Source organism: Astyanax mexicanus, chromosome 1, assembly GCF_023375975.1.
Source record: "Astyanax mexicanus isolate ESR-SI-001 chromosome 1, AstMex3_surface, whole genome shotgun sequence".
In the NCBI taxonomy this organism is placed as follows: Eukaryota; Metazoa; Chordata; class Actinopteri; order Characiformes; family Acestrorhamphidae; genus Astyanax; species Astyanax mexicanus.
Window position 1 is genome coordinate 19,560,743 of NC_064408.1, and position 24,348 is coordinate 19,585,090.

Here is a 24,348-nt window from a genome sequence, read left to right on the forward strand (position 1 = left end):
GTCTTTATATTTATACTTTAAAACTATCGCACATTTTTGTTCAAATAAAAGGCATAAGTCCAGAAGTTTAAATATGTTAAAACAGACAAAGGTTTTGGGTAACGCTTTATAATAAAGCCCGTGTTTTAGAGGGTAAATACTGTGTACTTACTGAGTAAGAATGGTAAAACACTGTACACTACATAATACAGCCCGCTCCCTGTTGTTTCTGAGTACTTACTGAGTAAATACTGTGTACTTAGAGAGTAAGAACAGTAAAAATCAGGTGAGGTGTGGGTTTATTAACCATTAATATAAAACCTTGTGTTTTTTGTGTATTAAATTGAATACTTTTTTTTTATCTCAGCATTCCTGATTGTGTTATTGAAGATATATAAATATTATTGTATTTTAGTTTTGACATTACCAACTATACATTTTCTTTCTGCTCCACCCTGACTGTTTTTAGCTGCTCCACTCTTGACAGTTTTAAAAGCATAAATCAAATTCTCATCGTCTTTTAAAATGATTAGCATAATAATTCCCTGGAGTGTGATTGGAATAAAGCCTTCATAACTGCCATGAACAAAGGGCTAAATGATTATATATTAGTTTATATTCAATTTGCACAATAAGTTTAGGGAAATTGCAGGATCTCCACTGATTTATTTGTACCTACATTTAAATATGAGTAGGGCCCCATAAGTATTTTGTATTAACTGATTTATTAAGAACAGTTACACCATAAGTGTTGGGAAAGTACAGGGTAAGTTTCAGAAAGTAACCTAGTTGTTACACTCTTGTTCCTGGTTGTTCTTTATTTATACCTACTACAGTTAAAGTACCTGTAGGACCCGGTAAGTATTTTGAATTTACTGGTTATTCCAGAGAAGTTACACCATGAGTAAAGGGTGGAAAAGCTTTAAGTATAAAGCATTACCAGGTTTGGTAGTGTCCTAATTTTTCACATGACTCTAAGCTGGCTTTGCATTTAACATTCCTATTTTCTTTTATGTTTTTGTTGTTTTATTGTGCCTCGCTGCGTGGTGTGCGCAGTTATTCTCTAGATGCAGAGCCGCTTGGGTGCTTTGAGTGGAAAGCGCTGCCAAGAATCTCGAGCAGGCTGTGCCTTTGTTGTCCGTAAATAAAGGAAAAATCCATTTCAGCTTTAATTGGTTATTTCAATGTATATTTTCAAACATCCAACTGCTCTTTTTTGCAGCTCAGCCAGCTTTAATGAGACAGTGTGTTTACTTTCAGCAGTAATAGACAGAAATTAGGCCTTATGTTCTCTGCTGCTCTCCCCAGCCTACATCAGATGGCAGATTTTTTTTTTTCTCACAAGTGAATTTCCCCAGTGCAGGTGCTCTGATCAGTACACTAATAATGATGTAGTGTTTATATATTCAGCACTGTGCAGATGTTTTAGCCACATAAGTTCATGTTTGTAAATATTTGTTTTTGTAATATGATTGCTGTTGCTTGGAAAATGCTAGATTTTAGTAGAACAGATGCAGGAAAACATAAATACAGTAAAGAGTAACAATATTTTCTCATTTTGAAGAAAGTATTCATAGATTTTGTTAGATACAATCAATGACAAAACAATTATTGTAACAAGAAGTTGTAGGAATGAAATGAAATGTATATATCTTTATATAACTATTTTATATGATATATGTAAGTGATTATAATGTTAATTTAAGAAAACTGTACATGTGAAAGAATGCTCTAGTGCTTTGTTGAGCCCCTCTAGTCTGGATTTAAGACAAAATAGCGACATGGAGACATTGGATATGGAAGCATATACAGCGTGTTCATATGGAATCCTGCGGCACATTTACCCACATATTAGAATTTTGCCCAGGTTTTGTTTGGGCCTATAGATTCTGCACACTGGCATCCTAGCTGGTCCAATAAATACTCGATTGATAATAAATCTGGGGCATACCTGTCAAGTCTCCCGTTTTGGCCGGGAAAGTACTGTATTTTACTTCTCTTTCCCGTCGTCCTCCCTTATTAGTATTTTCCTGTAAATTTCCCGTATTATATTAAAATTCAATCAATCGTGGTGCCGGTTCAAGGAGAAAGTCCTGCCTTTCAGAAGAAACAGCCAATCAGGTTGCTGGTTTTGCGGAGCGCAGAGGAGGGTCAGTCAGTGTGGGGAAGCCCCCGCAACAATTTTAGATTTTTGGTAAATCTGTCTTAAAATGTAAGGGATACTGAACCTCCGTTGGGCTAGTGGGCTGGCTTTAAGCGGACGGCAGAAAATTTCCCTTATTTTTAAATCCAAAATCTGGGGCATTATCCTGTTAGAAAATGCCAGTTGGAAGCCCTGTGGCCGCAGGATGTTCTGCACATATCACCGAGCTGTTAGTGAGACTTATGTTGGGCAGTGTGTCCCTCCAGTGTGAGTAAAGGCACTGACTGCAAGTAAATTACTTGAATTTCTTGCTCTCTTAATATGTTAATGTTACAGAGAATAACCTAATTTGAGTAATGTTTAAATCCTTATTATTACAAGAATTAGTCAACTAAGTATAAAAAACTAATGTTAATAAATGAAAGCTGGTCAATCTGACAAATTTCAAGAACTTTGAAAAAAAAAAGTGCAGTGGCAAAGACCATCAAAAACGTTAGGATGAAACTGGCTCTCATCAGGACTGCCCAAGGATAGGACAGGAAGTTCATCAGAGTTACCAGCCTCAGAAACTGCAAGTTAAAAGAACCCCAGATAAAAAACATCCTAACTTGAGTATTTTGGTTTGTTTATCACTTTTAAGTTATTATTAAGTTTTCATTTACAGTGTGGTAAAAAAAAGAAAATTAAAGAAAAACACTAAATGTGAATGTGTGTCCAAACTGGCACTGTATGTGTTCCTCATAGGCCTGAATTTACAATGTAGGAAGTAATAAAAATGAAGAAAAAGCAATACACGAGAAGGGGTGTGTCCAGACTGGTACTGTGACTGGCACTGTATTTTAACTCATAAATATTAAAAAAACTCTTTGATTTATGTCAATTCCTGTACAGATGTGTGCTCTTATTTTTTCTGTAATGTGTATTTTGGGGGCATTTCTTGGTTTCTTAATTAGGGTGTGTTAAATGTCAGTTAGCGTCAAAGCAAAACTGAAAGCAGACTCCCTGTAAAAGACATTTATATAGAGTCTATTTTTGGTCATTTTGTACAGACACGTAGCTGACGTGGTACTTTGGCTTGTCAGAGAGAACTGGTGTCAGCAGGTTCAGATTCAGGCCATGCCACAAACTCACATTCTCACATACACACACATATATACATGTGCCTAGAAGCAGCTCACACCGCTGCTCCCCTCTGCTTCACTACATTAGAGCACGACAGGTCGTAGATGGCAGCAATAAGTGCGTGCAGACAGACTGCTGGAGATGGACAGGATTCAGAAACAGCTTGATAAGAGAAGGGTAAAGATCAGGAGATGAACTGATATGAGATTCCAACTCTGAGAAAGAACAGCCAGAGTCAGAGGAGTTCACAGTTACTGTTTCCTGTTTCTGAATACTATAACCCACATATTTCATCTGTCTCCATTATCTAGAGTTCAGAACTTCTAACAGATCCAGTAGATAAGCTGAGGATCATACTGACTGAGTGAATAATGAATAAGATAAATTATAGTGGCCTAACTTTACATATACACTATAAGAACAAACACTGAATTGGAAAATAACTGCCTTAATAAATTCATATCAAGTAAAGAGTTTAACTCCTAAAGTCCAGGATCAAAAGTTTATAATAGAAATAAAAGAAATAGGTAACATGTAACCTTAAAAAGTAAACGTTTAACAATTTTTTTATAATATAATACAAAATATAATATATAATTTTATAATATATATTTTTTCTAATATGCTTTTTTTAATAAAAGGAAGTCAATTTGTAATTTATTTTATATTTGTATAAGTGAAATACTTTACCAAAAATGTGAACAAATGTTTGTATACTATTATCTTAGTATGAATGGAATAGTTTTATTTAAGTAGTTTATTCGTTAATACAACAAACAATGTGTTAACTAAAGGTTTTTATTGCTTTTATTGTGATCATTGTATATATGACATATGTTTTAGATGTTTTATATATATATGTTTACTTTTATAAAACTAATATTGTACTTTTTCTATACAAAAAAAATCCTATATAAGCATATTTACATCAATTATTTGTATAAAAGCAGTGCATACTATTACTTTCTGTAATAGCACTGCAGGTTCTGTACAATACATATAATACAAAAAGCATCTTGTCATCATATAAAATAAGGATATTTATGACCTTTTATTACACCATTGTTTTACATCATACAAACCATTCTAATTTCTGAACATCTAAAGCCAAGCAGACCAACAGAAATGATCCACATGACTATATTCACACTGTAGGTTTATTATCCACATAATTTATTGATCAATCTTGATTAGACCATAATATGGACTGAAGATGTTCTATTTACAGCAGAGGACCACTGGCCTGTGTTTTAATAGAAATCGTTTTATTGGTTAATCTGAACTTTGTCTAATTACAGGCTCTGTTTGTTTCTTTATTTAGTTTACTGTTCCCATAAAGGTTACTGCTGTTGTGTTGTGTTGTTGCTTTGTTATCTTCTGCTGACCAGAGGAGGATGAGCTTTTCCATCTGGGCTGTTTTTCCATGCTGTTATTGCTACTGGTTTGCTGAGTAGGGGCTTGGACCCGCATCAAACACATTTTACATTTTCGCACGGATTTCACCAGGATTTCAAAAGGTATTTTGTGAAAAACACATGGTAAAAAGCAGCACATTATTCTGAACTGCATTCTTTAATGCATTTAACTCTAAAGGAGCAACATTAGTATTTATAAGTATTTATAAAGTTAAATTATTGTGGGTTTCATTGCAATATTACAACATGTAATATTATTAATAATGCCCTCTGTGTATCAAAAAAATGGAATCAAATAAATGATATAAGGTAGATATAATCTGCTTTTAATATTAATGGACAATGAGAACAGTGTGAAATTACTTTTAGAACGAAGCAAGTTGTGGCAAGTTGTGACATGTATGATTTAATTTGCCTTACATGACATTGCACATTCTGTGATGTGACTATTGCACATGTACACATTACGATGACAATGCTAAATTGAGAAATCATGCAGCCCTACTATACATGGTTGGAAACTGGCTGGAAGAGTACACTGAATGAGAGTAATGTGTGTGCATTTGTCAAATGCATCTTTAACTTATCCCTATGTAGAAAATAAATAAGACTAAAGTGTGATTGTTCCTCAAAGCACTGGAAATTCAATATTTAAGGTGACGAGTCCATCTAAAACTACATTGGGAGGGACAATGCAGGAAGACTACAGTCTAGAAACTTGTAATTATAAAGACTTGAAAGTTTTACAGCAGTCTAAAAAATACAGACAATTGTGTACAGACAAATTACACAATGTTTTCCATATGTGGGAGTTTAGTACTTACTCTTAGTTTACTTTTAGTTTACTACCTACAAAAATGTTAGGAATCATTCTAAACCCACATGATCACTGCCAGAGCAGTAGATGCTATCTCATCCTTGAGAGATTCAAACAATGAAGACCAAACTGCTTCCATTCTGCCTTTCCCTCTGCCGCCTGCCTGCACTGAAAACACTTTGAAAACTAAGCTTTGTTAGTTTGTTTCGAGATGGAAGAACCAGAAACACTATCTTCCACACTTTCAACACTTTCAACTTCAAGTGAAGTAAAGTAAAAATTTTAAGTAAATGAAGTAAAATATCCTAATGGCTTGCAGTCAATTCTGTTTAGCCTCTTGTCTGGGCAAGTTTGATTGGAGAGTTAATAGAAGAGTTCATATATAACTACTCTATCTTGTATATTTATGTTCTTGTCCTACAGCTAAAGAAACATAAACATTACAAATAATATAAACAATATGATATTTAAACATTCACCTGCTTTCTGTCATAACTACACAACACAATACTTGTATTTAAGTTTCAGTACTCCAGTAGTACATTTGAGAATAAACTACTTGCAATACTTAAAATACAAAAAATATTGAATACTTTAGTACTTCCACTTAAAAGTGGTGCTTAAAGAACACTTTAGCTTTTACCCAAGCCACTTTTTCGAAAGAGCTGTACTTTTACTTGGACTTTTGTTGTAGTAAAACATGATAAAAAGTACTTACCTTTGTTGAATAGCACACCTCTGTTCTCCTACAGCCTTCTAAGATCCAGTAATTTTGTACTTTTTGCCCAGCACTTTGTACAACTGCCGTATCGGGGCATATTTTGCCCGAATTAATCGCTTTTTACACCGTTATCCAGGCTCAAAGTAGCTACACACCTCCTTGCTGGAATCCGGAGAGCCCTGACATTTAAAATGAGGCATTAATAACTTAAAAAGTGCACAAGAAGCTTATTAAAATCCACTGTTTACATCCTATAACGCAAGCTTCCGCTCCATGTGCTGCCATCATTGTACTGATAATGACATAGACATATATACATAGACTCTGCATAGCCTGCATTCTGGAGCCGGCTGCTACGCTATTCAATTCATTATCAGGTATTCTAGTCATTATCAGTACAATGATGGCGGCACTTTTTAACGGTGTAAAAAAATATGCCCCGATACGGCTGTTGTACACAGTGCTGGGCAAAAAGTAGAAAAATACTGGATCTCAGAAAGCTGTAGGAGTACTTTTTATCATGTTTTACTACACCAAAAGTCAATTTTACACTGGAATTCTCCTTTAAGTCTGAGTCTCTAGTACTTTTACACATGTCTGGTGATACTGATCATAACCAGTGGAATCTGGCTAGAACTGCCCATGCCACTATATCAGTGATGTTGGCAGAAATGAGACGTGAGACTAGTTTCAGTCCCATGACCAAAGGTGTTATTTGTAGAATCTATGCCATGGTGCACTGATCGGGTCCTGTTGTCTTTATTTAGAAACTTTCTGCTGTTTTTGCCTTTTTGTCACTTGTCTGTAGTTCTCCATTGAAATTGAAACCCCGAAACCTGTCTGGTTTTGATCTCAGTAAGCCAAACACGCTGGGAAACAGCAGATCCAGCCGAGAGTGTAAACGCCATTAGCCGCCCTGTGTGGCTGTGCTGTTTCAGCTGCCTCTGTCTTTCCACCTCCCACCTCTACAGGCCCCTCTCATTCCTCCACAGTTTGTTCAGAGTGTGTGAAAGACATTCATTCAAGTGTCGTGTAGTGTAGTGTGTGTGTGGGGGGGGCTTAATTACACCAAATTCCTCCTTTTTTAGTCTCTTCTGCTCACTCCCTCCATCCTGGCACTATAAGTAGAGGATCTCACCAGTGCCAAGTACAGCTAGTGCGTGTCCAGCATAAATAATTCCGCTCACACAAGGGCCCCGGGCCTTTCCCCTGCCGGGCAGTTAATACAACTGTCTTCCCTACACGTAACTAATTGCCTTTGACAAACTACGGGCAGTTCTGTCATTCTGCCCTCCCTGTGGAGGATCTGGTTCAGATGCTGAACGTCGGGTGACTCGAGCTGATGTCATCACTCCTCCACCCAGTCCTGCGCTTGTGCTTCTGGCAGGAGAAACCTGTTTTACTGCAGGCTTATATAACTGTGGTCATCCTATACAAGCCTGAGCTCCCAGTGCGGAGCAGGCACACTTGAAAAATGTGGGGGAAAGGGCTGGCAGCAGTAACTGGGAGTATGAACTTATAATGACTGAATGACTCCTAGGGTAACACACCCTGTAGTCAAGAGTGCACATTATAGACATTATAACAGCCCTGCCAACTCTACATCCTCCAAAGGCCGTACACGGATGTTGTACAGTTACATCAAATGTTTAAATAGATAAATATAATCATGTACTATATAACATGTACTTCTCAATCTGTGCTGTATAATACAATCTATCCATACCTGTAATACTGAAATACATATATATGGGGTAGTACTAGGGCAGTGGCGAAATGAAAATCAGTGTGGTTTTGGCAGACCCCAAAACCACACGAAATTAAACATAATATTAGATACCGAACACTGTTTTTCCACAGGTTCTTATTAATTTAGCCCTTTTTCCAACATGTAATAGATTAAATAGCCTAAATGCATTTTTATCTTGCTTTTCAAGGAAAATAACTTACAAAACTAAAATTAAAAAAATTAAATAGGTACAAGCAAATAGGTAAGAGCCTTCGATTGGATAATTACTGGCTGGGTGATTATGTTTCAGCCGGTTCCAAGTTATTTTTCATGCTTACTGAGGGTAAGTCAAAACATGTAAGCACATTGCTGAAACTGCTATACTAAATCGGGTTAAGAACTGTCCAACACATTATGAAAAACCAACCGTACAGTGGGGAAACATCATATTTGAGTAAGGAATGTGGTGGGAACAAAATAATGAGTGATTGTTATCTGTGATCATTTAACTGTTTGAAATCAAACCATATAAATCCAAAACTAGAACTATGTTTAACAGTGAAAGTAACAGCATTTCCACACACACACACACACACACAATGCAAAGAGAACTCAAGGCATTGGGACTAAACAGCTGTGTAGCCTTAAGAGCTTTAAGAATGAGGTCAGCTGACTACCTGAATATACTGATTATAGACCAGATTATTCCATCAATGGATTTTTTCTTCCCTGATGACACAGGCATATTCCAAGATCTTATCAGGTCTTATCTCTTATTCTGCCGAACACAGAAAGTGTTTTTTAGCCTAAATCCTAAATTACAGGTCTAAATATTCTTAAGAAATTCTTAAGAATTTTTTTCTTCATACTTAAAATTTCCCCTGCTCTATTTATAAAAGTTAACATTTTCCAACATTTTGTTCCTCTTATCAAGTGTAGGTGATACAAAACCCTTTTTTCTGCAGAGACTAGAGACTTTGAGGGATTTGGAGACCCCTACAGGACACTTGGAGAAGCTGCCTGTTCACTCTCTAGTTCACTGAATAATTTCAGATCAGTAAGAGGAAATGACCCCAAATTCTTACATTTAAAAATAGACAACTGTAATGAAACTAGACTATTGTAATGAAATGAAAGGTTTGGGGGGATACAAATAGTTTGATTTGTATTCACAAAAATAATGATTTTAAAAAGAAGTTCAGTAAAGCACTAATTTTATTATTTATATTAGTATATTTTGACAGTTGCACATATTTTTTTATTACAATTACGATTAGAATTAGACCTAATGTTTCTGTAATTGAAATTAAGATTTTTAGCACATTATAAATTATTCAACAAATCAATTTATTCAATATAATAATTTAAACAATATAATATATAATAACCAATAATTTATATAATATTTGTGTATTTGTTGAATAAGTTATTGACATAATAATCAACACACAATATTTTGAATAATATGACAAAAACAAACACAGTTCTACACTCCTCAGGCCTGTGCACTGACCCCAGTGAAGCTGCTTCCATTTTGGAGCTCAGCAGGGCTTCTGCTCAGTCATGGAGGAGGACTTCAGCCTGCTCACAGAATCGCTCACACCAGAACAACACTGACATCTAGCGGCCACGTGAGAAACCAGACCAGAACAGAACCATGCACTGCAAGATTCTGATTACTCAATAATTACATTAACTGAATAATATCCACCCATTATTATACCTGATTAATTTCTTCAGTCTCTCATTCATTCACTTTCTGTTACAGAAACTATTGTTATAAGTATAAAAAGCAGAACAGTTATGATATGATAACAATAATAATAATTATAAGAATAGAAAGAATATATGTTCATTATTTATTTGTTTTTAATTTAACTGAATGTGTGTAAACTGTTAAAAATGATGGACATTTTTATAATTACAATAATTACATCAAAATAACAATAGACATTTGTTAATTGTTTATTTGTATTTAATTTAAATGAACATATAAAAATGTATAATTTTTATAATTGCAATAATTACATAAAAATAACATTAAGAACGATTTTTTTTTTGATCGGCAGAAAATCTGAATATTTTAATTCAATTTAATTATCGATTGATTACATATTAAAGTAGTCCAATTATATTTACATTTACATTACATTTCTTATCCAGAGTGTCTTGCAATGTTATTCCTATTACAGAGGTACTTCAAACCAATGTAATGTTAGGGCCTTTAATCACCAAAAATATTTTAGTGGTAAGTATATTTAAATATATTTTAATAGTAGTTTACAGGTGCACTTATGTTGCTAATTTACATAAAGGGTCACTGCAAGGGCACTGGGCATCACATCTTTCTCTGGACTCCTGTTGACGTGCCCCATTAGCAAGCGTTGCTAATGGTTATTACAGCTACTGTGGACATTGATGGTGCAGTCCACTCACTTGACCTTTCCTGTGGAGCACGTAATGGAGACATATGTAAGCCACAGAGCTGAGGCAGAATCAGGCCAAGGCAGCATTAGCCTTCCTTCCGACATCACTTCCTCCATCTGCTGTCTGGGAGGGAAGACAGAGTGGCACCAAAAGAAGTGAGAAGCATGAATCACCAGCATTAAACACTATTACAGGAGTCAGCAGTGGAGCGGTGCCATCCTAGGATCTGTAATTGTGTCACTGCTGGGTTTCTGCATTTTTTGTCCTTCTTTCTTTTTCTGATTTCCTTATATTTTTCTGCCTAACTTTCCTTTTTTTTTACACTCGTCTTTCTTTCTTTCTTTCTTTCTTTCTTTCTTTCTTTCTTTCTTTCTATAGCATATAAACTGCATAATTAGCACTAGTAGACCTCTCACACACTGATATACCAAGGTTTAAGATTAGATTAAATTAGATTATTTTATTTTGTTATCTTATTTTTTCTTATTTCATAGAACACAGCAAGAGTTCTGATTATTCAAATGACTGAATAATATCCAGCCAAAGAAAAAGGATCTACAGGTATTATTATACCTACATAATTCCTTCAATCTCTCATTCTTAAAAGTTATGTTACAGTAATGATTGTTATAAGTATAAAAAGTTAAATAATTCTGACACAATAACAATGATAAAAATGATATTATAAGAAGAATATGAAATATGTTAATTGTTTAGTTGTATTTAATGTAACTGAATGTATGTAAACTGTTAAAAAATAATGACATTTTATAATTACAATAAATACATAAAAATAACAATAAGAACCAAAATTAATCTTTTATTTCAGCTTGGGGGTGGGACAACATAGAGTTTGGTCTTCAGAAAATCAGAATATCAATATCAATGTCAATTAAATTTAATTATGGATAGATTAAGTATTAAAGTAGTCACATTATATCAATATCAATAAATTACATATTAATAAAATAATCTTGAATGTATTTATTCTTTTTAAAGCAAGCTTTTCTAAAACTATTTTTGTTTATTTTTTTATTTATTTTATTTTATTATTTGTATAGATATTTCCATAGTATTTTCTTCTTTTATTTCATGGTTGCATTACTTACTTTCTTATCCTATTTTTTTAAATCATTTTCTTTCTTTCTTTCTTTCTTTCTTTCTTTCTTTCTTTCACTCTGCATGCCTTTTAATGTATAAAATCTCCGTGTACTTTTATTTTGAAAGGTTGCACTGGTCGCTTCCATGTTTGAGGAAGTGTTGACGTTGATTATCTCCTGGATGCGGTGGCTCGCGCTGATTATGAGGAGATATGAGTAGATTATGAGAGATGTTTTTAGATTTATAGAGGAGTAATGGGTGTTTCGGGGTTCACGGCTGTTCTGGGGGCGCTCGGCGGGCTTGATATCGGGAGCAGCGGCTCGTAAAGCCTCTGAGAGCGGTAGAATGCTGTGCTGTGGTCCGAGCCCTCGGGCCGGTTAGCTGTAGCTGTAGTCAGTGTACGGAGCGGTCAGTCTGTTGGAGATAATTATTACTATAGAGTACTGTAGCTCTGTGTACCTGTGTTTATATGAAGCAGTTTGGTCAGGTTAGTTAACTTACAGTCCAGCAGAAACACGATGGATGAGAAGTACAGCAGTAATGTAATCTCCGGGGGGAAACTGGGGAGAGTTGAAGTGCCTAATGCCAGGTAACCGGCTCTTTAAAGGTCTCATTCTGTTCTGTTGTGATTGTATTATCATTATACCAACAGCATAAACATTTCCCTAGAATGGCAATAATACTGTTTAATCACAGTTTTTTGGGACGGTATGTCATCCATAAAATGAGTTATTGTGACAGATCTGTTGTCAAATGCAATGAGAATATAATTGTTCAATTTCTGTTGATGTTTTATATCTTGGCCTCATGTTTATTTTGTTAATTTCAGGTTGACCAGATATATAGTCCTACTTCTACTCACCAAGCTGTTGAAGGCTCTGGGAATCTTTGAATCCTATGATCTCCTTAAAGTTGTACATGTTGTGCAATTCCTTTTTATTCTTAAATTTGGGTAAGTGTTTTTTTTTTTTTTGTTTCTTTTTATTCAGTACATTCAATAATAAAACTTTATTTTTATATAGCGCTTTTCTAAAACCTGAAGACGCTTACAATCATCATTAGTAGAAACATAGATACAAACAATAAAACAACAAGCAACAGCAGACACATCAACCTAACAGTAGTATGACAACTAGACAGCAGATATGAGTGGTAGAGCACATTAAACCGAGGGAGAGCCATAGATGAGTGAGTCTTGAGATTCGATTTAAACATAGAAAGAAAGGAAGATTGTTTTTCCGCAGATGGGAGAGAATTCCATAGTTGAGGAGCAAGAGGATGGGACTTTACAATATGAACCAAATCCATTTGTACATGCTAACATTTCCTAACATATTTCCTTTCCGGTATGTCTCTCTAACACAGGTGTGCAGTGATTTTACTTTTCTTTCAAAAACCATTCTCATCAGGAAAAATAGTCTCTAAAAGACAGGTATGTGTTGGATAGATACTGCTAAACATTTTACAACACTTTGTTAAACAGTGTATCAAATTGACGATTAACATCACTACCAAATGCTTCTCTTTCAGTGGATCAAAATCCTCAAACATGCTGTTATCAGCTGCATAATCTCACTCATAGGCTTTTTTGGGCTTACACTTTGTGGACCACTAAGGTGAGTCTGTGACCCACAGCTATTAAACTCTTAAACTTAAACTCTATCCTGTTTATAGTTTTGTAATTTTATCATGACCAGGCAACTGAGCTGAGTTTATTTCTGCAGGACGTTGCTGCTGTTTGAGCACAGTGATGTGGTGGTCATCTGTTTTCTCAGCGTTCTCTTTACCAGCTCTGGAGGAGGACCCTCTAAGGTTGGACATGTTGAAGTTGATGCTATTTGCAATAAATTGTCAAAGACTATTTATGAATTTGGTTTGATTGATTGTTTGGTTTTGTTTTGTTTAGACACGAGGCGCTGCTTTCTTCATCATTGCGGCCATCTGTCTGCTGCTGTTTGATAATGATGACTTAATGGCAAAAATGGCTGAACACCGTATCCTTTTTTCCAGTGTCAGTGTGAAGTGTTTAGACAAAAAAAATTGATAATCTGTTGTATATCCGAATATCGATGTGGAATGCATCTTTTCTTTTTTTCAGGCTAAGTAGTTGTTTGATGCAGACATTGTGGATCTCTACCCAATGTTGCCAACTTTTTGTCTGTAGAGTATTGTTTTCAGAACCCTCTAGCAGAGTATTTTCAAAAACTATAGACAAGTCTATTGACTCTTTGTACCAGCTTACCGCTACATTGCACAGAGAATCACTCAAAATGCACATTATAGTATCACAAGTGTCTTACAAGCCTTTAAATGCATGCTTCAATGCAACTCCTTTTTGTGATTTTCTACATTTTAACACAGTCAATATTTACACCCAAACCACTCATTAGGACTCCCCCTATCACTAGTAATGCTACAACACCAGGAGTGTGAAGACTAGCACATGCATGCCTCCTCTGATACATGTGAAGTCAGCCACCACTTATTTTAGATCTGCTGCTGATGCAGCATTGTCGAGTAGCATCACAGCGCACTCGGAGGAAAGTGCAGCGGCTCGGTTCCGATACATCAGCTCACAGAAGCCTTGTGCTGATCAACATAACCCTTTGGAGTGATAAGGGAGGAGCGCGCCATCTACCCAACCAGAGAGAGCAAAGGCCAGTTGTGCTCTCTCAGGGCTTTGGCAGCTGATGGCAAGCTGCATGACTGGGATTTGGGCCAGCGAGCTCCTGATCGTAGTGGTAGCACTTAGCCTGCTGGACCACTCGGAGCCATACTTTTCTCTTTTAAAACATTTTACAAAATCCAATAGTTTTGCACTTTTTTTCAGTTTGGTTTTATTTATCTGGTACAGAGAGTAAGAGACTGTAAAGTCTTGATATGTGACCTTAGGCAGAATGTTAATATGACATGATCTTACAAATTTGATCATTTGTGCAATACAAAAGCTGATTAAAAAAAAAAAAATTATGTTTTTTGTTTTCTCCCACCTCCCCCTCTTCCTCCGTCCTTCTCTAAAAACGTTGGCAGTAATTCCTATGACCTGTCTGGCTCCAGCCTAGTTATGTAACGTGAGCACAATCTGCAACCTAAGAAGCTCCCTCTGTTGCTGCATAAGGGTAATACAGTTTGAGTAATGCAATTGTTTTGTTATTCACAGCTGTTTCTGTGTTTATTTAAACTATCCACAATGCGAAAGTATGATAAAAGTATAATTTGTCCTCCTGCACTACTCTGTATGTTTTTCAGCCAGTGTCTTTTGTATTTTGCCAAGTTGTAGTTTAAACGCCTTAACTTATCTTGCAGCGGAGGGTCATCATGACAGTGCCCTCACTCATGCATTATACACAGGAATTGCGTTTTTAGGTGTGGCCGACCATAAGGTAAGTAATACTGCTGTGTATTGTTATGCAGTGGTGTGTTGTGTTCAGATGTGGAAGGTGAGTAAAGTAATAGTTTACCATTTTTCTCATTTTCATTCAGGGTGGAGTTGTGTTGCTGGTTCTGGCACTTTGTCTAAAGGTTGCCTTTAACACACACTCCAGAAAATTGTCAGTGGAGCTCGGAGGAGCCAAGCGCCTCTATGCTCTGTCAAACCTGGTCTCCTCTGTAGTGCTGCTGCCCTGGGTCATTGTGCTGTCGGCCACCACCGAGGTGAAGAACGCTTTCTGCACTAATGATCTTATAGTCTTTGCATTGATCATGTCAGTGCTATTCTAATGTACACTATCTAATGCTAACTTAAATGTTGTTTTGCTAATTTCCTAAAATCAACCTCCTCAGAGCAAGGTGGAGTCCTGGTCCGCCCTGATTCTGCCCTTCGCCATGATCATTATCTCAGTGATGATCCTTGACTTCTATGTGGAGTCCATCTGCATGGCGAAGTTGGAGGCACCACGCTGTGCCCGCTATGGCTCCATCTTCCTGTTCCTGAGTGGCCTCCTGCTGGCCAACTTCTGGACACATCCACTGACTGACCAGCTAAGAGCTATGAGCAAGCCTGGTCAGCAGACCAGTACTGAGCATGTGCTCTCTGGGGGAGTGCTGGTCAGCGCTTTCTTCTTCATCATGTGTGAGTAACTATGGAGAGGAATTAATGCAAAATTGAAAAGAAAACACTACCGTGGAAAAATGTAAATGCAATTTAAAAGATGTAATGCTTTTTAACACTAACATACAGAATACATGCTAAAATGAAATGCAAAACCACTATTACATTACATTACATTTCACTGCACTTGATCTCTCCACTGTGTGGTGCTGCAAAAGTTCAAAAGCAAATCACAATGCACAGGATTGCATTTTGCCTAGGAGCAGCACAGATTTAGTGCCAAAATGAAATGTAATCCAATCAGAACCCACTACTGAAATTGGGTAAATTCTTGTGTATTGTTTTTTAATAAAGAGATCAAGTGCAGTGAAATGTAATGTATCAGTAATAGTGGTTTTACATTTAATTCTGGCACATATTCTGCATGTTATTGAGGAAAAGGATCACTCTTTTTCCTGTCAGATCAGGCTCAAGACAATGGTCTGTGAATGGTCTGTTTTTTATGCATCGTCACTTACTGTAAAGTTTGAGAATGTTATTTTTAAAATGATGATATAACAATCAAAGCTTTCTTTCTGTGTCTGTTTTTGCAGCTGACAGTATATTATCCTCTCCCTCCAAAAAAGGACAGAAAGGTACACTGGTGGGATATTCACCAGAGGGAATCCCTCTGTATAACTTGATGGGAGATGCCCTGCAGCACAGCTCCCAGTCTCTACCTCGCTTCATCAAAGACTCACTCAAACAGATCCTGGAGGAGTACGATTCCCGGCAAATCTTCTACTTCCTCTGTCTCAACCTGGTAAAAATCAAGTTGACTACTTTGGGATGCACTGATTATAGAGTTGTTCACTGATATATCATATATCATATCATGCATATCAAATTCCTCTTACATGCTTTAAGGCATGGATCTACACTAACATGTTTAAAAATTGGAAATTGGGATTAGATTAGAGATGGGACCGATCCGATACAATATCGGTATCGGGGCCGTTATTGACGTGATCCGACGAATCGGATATCGGGCGGGCGCTTCCGATCCACTTACCGATCCATATTCCAGTCCAAAGCTTGAGCTGAACAATAAACCCGCCATAACGTTAACACAAAACGCATCCCTGATCAGGATTCCAGTTTAACAGTTTACCCTGAACCCCCAGCAGCTTCAGTCTGCGGCTGACTGAGTAACTTTAGCTGTTTATCTACAAAAAAAGTCCATTATCTGGAGAGTTTTCACTTTGGAAACGCTGTACAGCAGAACGGTACACGTAAAGTCAGCGTCTGAGAGGTAAACAGATTAGGGCTGTCCCTAACGATTATTTTTTAAACGATTATTCTAACGATTATTTTTTTCGATTAGTCGACTAATCTATTCATTGAGAAACATATTTAAATAATTATTATTTTACGTTTTAAAGCAAACGATAAATTACTATATTTATATATAATAACAACAACACAAGCCTACTAAACCAAACCCCACACTTATAATCACTTACATGTACAGCACGTTGTTTAGATCTATAACGCTAAAAATGGATAAGCTCCCATACACCACAACCGTGTGTTGTTTTCTGTGACCGCTAGATTTTGTGACCACTGGCAAGTAGTTCTCAGCAGACCGGTGCACTGGCCGATTCGAAACGTGTTCGTTTCTAATGTTTACCCCGACTGGCCAAAACGGTTCAGTTTAGGGCTGAGGGTAAGGTGTAGGTATAGAAAGCTTCCGTTTTGCCAATGAACGCTCATAACCGTGAGCACTGGTCACAAAATTCCGACGGTGACAGAATACGGTGTGACACCGCAGCGCCGACGGCGCTAGCTAAAATAACTTAAGGCAGCTAGCTTAGCTAAACACCTGAACTTATGAATAATGCTACTGTTTCTGGAAACTATATATATAAATATAAACCAAAAATGTATAATTTCTGCCTGTGGCAGGTTTAAAACCTTTGGTAGACAGTCTTAAGTCTTTTTAAGGACACCCGCGGAGACCCTGATGTAAACGGTAACTTACTGTGTGACCCTGTTGACATAGTGCTCCTGGATGTTTGCGCTTCAAGTGCTCCTTTTGCACATATGGCAGAGGACCACATTGTTGCCCTTTTGCGTGAAATGCTCCCAAACTTTAGATGCCCGCTGGCGTTTTTTTGTAGCTGGAGATTGCTCTCCGGAGTCCAAGCTCTCTAGAGCTTAGATTCTCTGCCCGAACCCGACATGACCCGAGGCCCGCCCGTAAATCCGACCCGGGCTCCAGAAAATAGTCCGAGATGTAGGCGTCTGTTTTTTAATTATATTTTTATTTAAAAAAAAATAACGAAAATAACGAAAACTGAAAGTGAAACTAAACTAATTTATTTATAAGCGCTGTTTTCACTACCGCAGTTCTACAGCGGGGGTGTTGTGCCGATTCTGTCCGCGAAGCGGGAGTCAGATTCAGCAGAGAGTCGGATTCGGCACAAACGCGGCGGCACCTCGCGGTTCGCGGTGTCAGTTGTAAGCGCTCGCGCTAGCCGCAAAATACGGCAGAAAACACTGAGGGAGCTGCAGAATTATGAATGGGACTAGAATAGGAGCACGAGGAGATCAAAGAGAACCTTCACCTGTGAGTAGTTCTCACCAGAACACGCAAATCTCTCTCTCTCTCTCTCTCTCTCTCTCTGTGTCTCTCTCTCTCTCTCTCTGTCTCTCGCACGTGAACTCCTCCGCGTTTGACCTGCAGAACTGTGTTTAGCTGTTCTTAAAAATCATTTTAATTAAATAATAGTTCTATGCTTCTATGTTACCGTGTTAATTAACATAATTCTGATCATATTTCGCTCATTAAAACAGCCCGAAAACAGCCAGTTGGAATTTTTGGGCCCGATCTAACCTCTAATGCTCTCCACAGGCGCCGCCATGTTTACGACGCGCCGACGCACGTTATGCAAATCGATGTATTTTTGTAATCGATGACGTCGATTATGTCGACGCGTCGCCCCAGCCCTAAAACAGATTAACACCAGCAGTCTGTTAGCCTAGCTAGCACTGAACTGACAGCAGCTGCATTCCGGTGTTGTGAAGGTATTATAACTACAGACTGGAGTAAACTATATTCATAATCCACATATCCTATAAAACCACAGCATCTACAAACACTAACCAGCACAAACACACCCATCTGTTATTAAAAAACAGTCATTAATTTAGTTCGGAAATACAGTTAGCATTGCCACTTAGCCGTTAGCCATCTCCATTAAGATCTGCAGTCTGTTAGCCTAGCTAGCAAAATCATTCCGGCATTGTGAATGTAATAAATAACTATCTTAAGTGAACTACAGCCATAATCCACATCTAATATCAAACCACAGATCCTACCGACCCTAACCAGCACTAAGAAATCAATCTGTTATTAAAAAACAGTGATTAATTTAGCTCGGAAATACAGTTAGCATCGCCAGTTAGCCGTTAGCTATTGCAGCTAATCCTCTATGCTACCTGTCAAAATAAAATTCTCCTGCACAACCATTGCAAAAAATGCCCTGAATTTAATGTTTAACGTATTTAATATTTTACTTTTTTTTTATATTTAATAAAAATTCAAACATTTTATTTGAAAGGAAACTATTGTGTAATTGCATATGAAGTGTGTCAAATAAATGACTTTTGAATGCATTTACATTAAATGCACCTGTGGATACTCTTAAAAGGGCTGTGTGGTCTGTTTCAGCCTCATTATTTAACCTTAATCATAGTACTATTAATAAACTAAAAGTATCGGTATTTGTATCGGTATCGGCAATCTTATATCAGTTTTATATCGGTATCGGATCGGAGCTGAAAAAAGTGTATCGTCCCATCACTAGATTACATCTGTATTGTTTAGCATTACACACAATTAAACGTTTACAAATGCAAATAAATAAGATGCCCAAAGAGCAGCCTTGCAGTATTTTCTGGTTTTTGGGAGTGCAAAAAGGCCATTTTCACACTTGCCCTGAATATGTAATTCTTTTCCCCAAGCCTATTCTGGGCTTTTTCTGGGGGAGGGGCTTATTATTGCAGGTTTCCTTTACACAAAAAAATGAAATTTTAAACATGATTCTGTGCTCATTTCTGAAAAATGCTAAGACCTAGATTAATCCATTTGCTATTTTCCTTGAACACAAACATTTTGCCATGCAGTCCGTTTGATATCTACAAATATGTGTAACTTTTTTTTTTTTTTTTACTGTTTTCAGTTATAATGTATTTTTTTATTACAGTAATTGGCATTTTTCAAATACCCAGTTCACGGGGTGATCTTTTACATATGGCGAGAGTAATAATGCTGTTATTGTTTTTTACAGGCCTTCACATTTGTGGAGCTCTTCTATGGTGTGTGGACCAACAGTCTTGGCCTGATATCAGATGGCTTCCATATGCTGTTTGACTGCTCTGCTCTGGTGCTGGGACTGTTTGCTGCACTAATGACCAGATGGAAAGCAACTAGAATATACTCCTATGGGTAGGTCTTCTGTTGCTCTGTTATTGTTTACAATTTTAATTTAGTCTTTGTACGTAATAAATACCTTTTTACAGGATTTTGTCAAACAAGTCATGCTGTTCCTGCCTGTAAACTGATTTAAGTCTCTGATCTGATTTTCTTTAGGTATGGACGTGTTGAGATCCTTTCTGGGTTCATTAATGGCTTATTCCTCATGGTCATAGCCTTCTTTGTGTTTGTGGAGTCCATCTCCAGACTCATAGACCCTCCGAACATCAACACGGTCATGTTAGCGGCAAGTATCTTTTGTTTTTTTTATGGGTTTTAGAAGCGTGTTCTCTACTAGCATTATTTTTATTTTTATATTTTTCCCCAAAATAATTTTACACGTAAAAAATAATGGCACTAAAAAGGTTCTAAAAATATATATATATTTGTATTAGAGATGTATAAGTGTAAAGAAACTTTTTTAGGGTTGGAGTCCACAAATTTGCCTGTGGCTTAATGTTCATATAAAATCTTTGCATAATACAGTGCAGAAATATGGTTTAAACATTTTCTGTATTGGTAGAGGCTGCCTTTCCAACTGCGTCTCATCCCAAAATTGTACACGGAGAGGTCAAAAAAGTGGTTAATATATTTTCATCATGCCCCAGTGCCTGATTCCTTGCTTTACTAAATAAGCAAGCTTAATTGGAAGGCTGTATTTTAAGTCGTTCCACAATTATACAATTCCTTGGTCAGTTATAAACAAATCAAAGCCACATGCACAAATCTACCAATTATGGATGAGAGACAAATAATGGACACGTGTATCTGTCAGTTACACACGACGAGCTGCAGACAGTGAGTTTCTACACTAAAATTACCATACCAGTGAGTTCATGGACCAAAGAGGGTTAAAGAATTGTCACTTGTTATTAATCTTCTTTACCAATCCAACGGTTATTCGCACTCACCCATTATTTGTTACAAACTTTTAAAAAATTATGGAATTGATTAAAGAACCATTTATAGTGCTCTTATTTGAAAGAGTGTTGTGTATTTGAATTGTCTGATGCAAAGTTACAGGTGCATTTAAAAAGAAAGTGAATATCCTACATTATATTGGTCTTATATAATATTCAAATTTTATGAAACACTGATTTTTGGGATTTCATTGGCTGTAAGCCATAATCATCAACAATAAAAAAAATAAATAAATGCATGAAATAGATCACTCTGTGTGAAATACATCTATATAATATATGAGTTTCACATTTAAACTGATTTACTGAAATAAAGTAATTTTTCAATGATTTTAGTTATTTTTTGAGATGCATCTTTACTTGCCATTAGAGGTCAATTCTTAGACAGGGATTAAGCCAAGTCTTCAACTACACAGCATTTTGAATGAAGAATTAATTGAAAGTAGGCTTAAACACTGTCTGAGAAGCTGCCACTAAATGTGATAATATAATTTCACTCTAATAGAATATGAACTTTGCAAGGATTATAAATCTGAAAAATTATATTCATTTATTTTTATATTCTGTTCCCGAACAGCCTGTGTCTGTGGGTGGACTGCTTGTGAATTTAGTGGGCATCTGTGCCTTCAGCCATGCCCACTCCCATGGGGCTTCTAAGAGCAGCTGCTCAGGCCATGAGCATGGTCACTCGCATCACGGACATGGGCACGGAGAACACGGCCATGGAAGCCACGGACACAGCCATGGGGGCCACGGCCATTCTCACAGCCATGGTCATTCCCATGGCTCTGGAGGAAGTGGCATGAATGCTAATATGAGAGGTAGCTGCACTTTTATGTTTAAGCAATACTGTCTATTCTATTCTTGTGTTTTCTCTCTCTTTTTTTTTTTTTTTTAACTCATTACCGTGTTTTTAGTGCAGAAGAAAATACACTGTGTTTACAAAAAAAGTGACACCAATTAATATTTTCTGAAATGAATAAGGAGGTTTAAACATACCATATTTTACAGACTATAAGGCACACTATATTATAAGGCACACTATCAATGAACGTCTGTTTTCTGGTCTATTTTCAGCAGGTCTTGCTGCTAAGGGGGACTAACTAAACAAAACTGTTAATCTCTAAAATAATTTTATTAATAATTTTAATTTTTAAATTTTAAAATATTTTTTTTTTAAGTCAAACGAGCGCTGGATGTTAATCTGCACAGATTTCTCTCTTGAAAACTGTTTATTTGGGTAAATTTGAGTAAAGTGCTTCTGTTCCCTTACAGTAAGCTCAGATTTCCAGTATTTTAGCTCGGTTAGCACTAGTAAATGCCACCCTATAACACTTCACTGCGGAACACTGAGCGTCCCAGTAAGCCAGGGTGCTACCAGCTATAGGGATCAGGGCAAATCTGGTAAACACACAGGCTACAATCCGATATACTCACTTCTGAACTGCATAAGAGCTAGCGCTTAGCGCAGTTAGCAGCTAATGCTAATACTGCTCCAGCCTCGGTGCTGGGGACACTTCATTTAATCTCCTTAATAACGCTGTACTTCAGCGGCGTGGTTTTATTGCTCCTTACAACCTGATTGGTAGAATTCATACATAAGGCGCACCGGATTATAAGGTGCACTAATGCTTTTTGGGAAAATTAAAGGAATTTAAGTGTGCCTAATATTTAAGCTTTAAACACCAATTGAAAAGATTATAACAGAAGAATTAACCATAAAATGAACATTACCTCCTTATTTCTACACTCTTTGTTAATTTCATCTGCTTCACTGTCTGCAAGGAGTACTTTGTAGTTCTTTAAATACAGACTGTAGTACTCATACTTTGTAGTTTCTCATACATTATTATCATTTTTTCACCCTGATATGCAAAAATTCTAAAATGTTAATGTTATGCAGTACATATATTTTGGATATACACTATGTCTAAATGTTTGTGAACATTTACTTGCTGTAAGTTCCACCAATTGCTGGCAGAAAGAAACCAATGCACACATTCAACTTGTCTGGTAGTGCCAATAAAATAGGACCTAGAAATGAAACCTGTGTCTACTTTACTTCTATTCCTATTCTATTATATTCTTGACTGTTATGAGCACTGACTCTGAGTGTGAATGGTTTCAGGTGTCTTTCTGCACGTCCTGGCCGATACATTGGGCAGTGTTGGGGTCATCATATCTACAGTGCTCATCAGTCAGTTTGGCTGGCTGATAGCAGACCCCATATGTTCCCTGTTCATCGCCACACTCATCTTTCTGAGCGTCATTCCCCTGTTAAAGGATGCCTGTGAAGTCCTCCTGCTCAGGATTCCACCTGAGAATGAGAAGGACCTCAACTTTGCTCTGGAAAAGGTATAAATTTAGGTGTTTTTGCAGAAAATTTGAGAAAGTGTGTAGCTTTTTAGAATATGGTTATATACAGTGACAGGCGCCATACAACAGTATCAGTACTGTGAAAAGATCTTAAGACCTTAAAGCTGATTAATGCTTCTGGGTTGAATGTATCTGGAATTTAGACCAATTTATGCTTCTGCTACTGTAGCATACACAAAGATTCCTATCCTACACTGAAACCTGACACCACTCTAACCAGAAATGTAACTTCTTTTCATGGTAACACAAACCACAGCTTTTTTTTTTGTATGTTTTTAAGCAATTAAAAAATCTGCCCAGATAAAGAGCTTTTACATTCCAGGGTCTGAGGTGCGTGAAACGTTTGCACAGTACTGCAGAATGTAGTAAAAACAGCCGTTTCTTTCCAACTTAGATCCAGAAAATAGAAGGTGTTTTGTCGTACCGTGACCCACACTTCTGGAGGCATTCCGCCAGTGTTCTGGGTGGAACTATTCATCTGCAGATCATGTCCGATGTGGTGGAACAGAGAATAATTCAGCAGGTTTGAAAGGAGTTCTCATTCATTCTTATTTTTCAAATGAACGTCAGCTATCTGATGTATTTGTTACATGAATTAACTGTTGTGGTTTTGTTTCTATCAGGTAACCTCGGTACTAAAGGATGCGGGTGTGAATAATCTGACGGTGCAGGTGGAGAAGGAGGCCTATTTTCAGCACATGTCTGGCCTCAGCACAGGATTCCACGAAGTTCTGGCAATGACACAACAGATGGAGTCCATGAAATACTACAAAGATGGCACATGTATCATGTAAACAGTTGTATATGTAAATGATTTTTTTTCTTTAATTAAAACAATTTTACTTGTGGTTTTATTTCTGTGTGACTATTATAAAAGGTAAATTGATTAAAGCAAATGCAAATGCAAAAAAAAAAAAGCAAAAGGTGAAGACACCAGCTCATCCGTGTTTGGTGTTCGTCCCATTTTTGTAGCGGTAATTGTGTTTAATCTTCTGAAATGGCATAACTCCTCGAGTTAGAACAGTGTTAAA

The 24,348-nt window shown here is 36.9% G+C and overlaps 1 protein-coding gene across 1 annotated transcript; it reads left to right on the plus strand.

Moving 5' to 3' along the window:
* Positions 1-11,582: 11,582 nt before the first annotated feature.
* On the plus strand, positions 11,583-24,165 carry slc30a5 (solute carrier family 30 member 5). Its single transcript, XM_022667791.2, has 16 exons — positions 11,583-12,043; positions 12,284-12,406; positions 12,820-12,886; positions 12,985-13,070; positions 13,179-13,266; positions 13,361-13,448; positions 14,761-14,837; positions 14,938-15,108; positions 15,238-15,526; positions 16,099-16,307; positions 19,837-19,994; positions 20,139-20,268; positions 21,519-21,762; positions 23,070-23,296; positions 23,712-23,840; positions 23,941-24,165. Exons 1-16 carry the CDS (start codon positions 11,973-11,975, stop codon positions 24,109-24,111), a joined length of 2,328 nt encoding a protein of 775 aa, XP_022523512.2. The 5' UTR covers positions 11,583-11,972; the 3' UTR covers positions 24,112-24,165.
* Positions 24,166-24,348: the final 183 nt, after the last annotated feature.